Source organism: Echinops telfairi, unplaced genomic scaffold (genome assembly GCF_000313985.2).
Source record: "Echinops telfairi isolate 266 unplaced genomic scaffold, ASM31398v2 ScPeMD7_2;HRSCAF=8, whole genome shotgun sequence".
Taxonomy (NCBI): Eukaryota; Metazoa; Chordata; class Mammalia; order Afrosoricida; family Tenrecidae; genus Echinops; species Echinops telfairi.
This window is the reverse complement of record NW_022103898.1, coordinates 68,778,121-68,779,711: the sequence shown is the minus strand read 5'-3', so window position 1 is coordinate 68,779,711 and position 1,591 is coordinate 68,778,121. Positions and strand designations below refer to the sequence as shown.

Here is a 1,591-nt window from a genome sequence, read left to right as displayed (position 1 = left end):
CCTGCAAGAAAAAAATTTACTTTATGTACTCGGGTATAAGCCGAGTTTTCAGCACATTTTTAATGCAGTTTTTGTGGTAAAATTAGGTGCCTCGGCTGATGTTCAGGTCAGCTTGTACTCAAGTATATATGATACATAAATTGGATTTCAACATTAAAAACTTTTTGTGCTTTAAAACATAATAAATCCTATTTTCTTAGAATAAACCATTTGATATCAAAAGGGTAACATTTACCCAAGAACAAAGTTCAGAAGGATTAGAAAAGGAGGAGTGTGCACAGGAAACAAAGGGAAGAAGTGGGCTAAGTCATGTCCCATTGAGGGGTTTGCAGTGAATGAGATGGAATGAAATGTGTGTGAAGTGTTGATGATCTGCTCTGTAAACCTTCACTCAATTTGCAATTTAAACTTTTACATAAAAGCAAAAAGTCATTTCATATAGTGGTAGAAATATTTGTGAATCTTGTCTGGTAAGGAACTTGCATCTAGGAAATATAAAGTACTCTTACAACTCAAAATGCTAATACAATTTTGAAATATGGCAGTCAGCTTCTGTAAAGACTAATATCCTTGAAAACCACATTGCGTCTTTCTCTTGTGGAAGTGTAGAAGGTAAAGATAATTGATGTCTTCAGAAGTATACTCTCAACCTTGAGTTTTATACCCCGAAACTTACTGTCATCAGTTGAATTGGGCCATTTATATAGCAACTGTCCAACATGTTTTCAGGCTCATTTGGTGGCATTACCCTCAGTTACCCCGTACAGTTTAATTTCAGCCTTTTGGAATTAGCATGATCAGTAATTGGAAGAGCAAGTAAGACATGATATTTGTATGGAAATAAGTCTGACACTTTCTCCTTTTCCTATTACATTTTTATTATTTTATGTATAGAGTCCATTTTACTTTTGCAGAGTTTTTTCCCAGGGTAAGTTAAACTGGTGAAAGTTTGATATTTTTTAGGAAATGTTTGTTAGTTATACTCAAGCTTAGGCTCACGTATAACCGCTTTGTTATATATTCCTGACTATATTTAGAGAGATTAGACTTTTCCTTAGACTACCTTAATCTTTAGCAAACCCAAATTCCCCTTATAATGGAAACCAGAGACATAAAATATGTATATCATCCATTATTTCTTTAATTACAATGACATTGGGCCAAATTATGGAAAATCTTTTATTAATGGATTTGAGACTGAATGAATATGAGTGAATTACATGAACCAGGTGCACCACACGTACAGATGGTCATGACCGTTTTCTTTGTTTTATATTTATTGTTGAAGTGGGTGGAATGAATCATCTCCGAGAGAATGGCATAGTCCACCGAGATATCAAGCCGGGAAATATCATGCGAGTTATTGGGGAAGATGGGCAGTCAGTGTACAAACTCACAGACTTCGGTGCAGCTAGAGAATTAGAAGATGATGAGCAGTTTGTTTCTCTCTACGGCACAGAAGAATATTTGGTAAGTCACTCATCTCTAGTAATCCTATTTAAAGATGTTTGATATATTGGTCAACCAATTGGCTATCCACAAAATGTCTTTAACATAATTTTTATGGCAAAAATTAAATGTTCTTTTCCAG

The 1,591-nt window shown here is 34.6% G+C and overlaps 1 protein-coding gene across 1 annotated transcript in view; it reads left to right on the top strand.

Moving 5' to 3' along the window:
• Positions 1 to 1,591, top strand: part of TBK1 (TANK binding kinase 1) — a 53,167-nt gene that overhangs the window by 17,175 nt on the left and 34,401 nt on the right. The window contains exon 4 of the mRNA XM_045288949.1: positions 1,289 to 1,470. Coding sequence (XP_045144884.1) covers positions 1,289 to 1,470 — 182 coding nt within the window. The remainder of the gene's footprint in view (positions 1 to 1,288; positions 1,471 to 1,591) is intronic.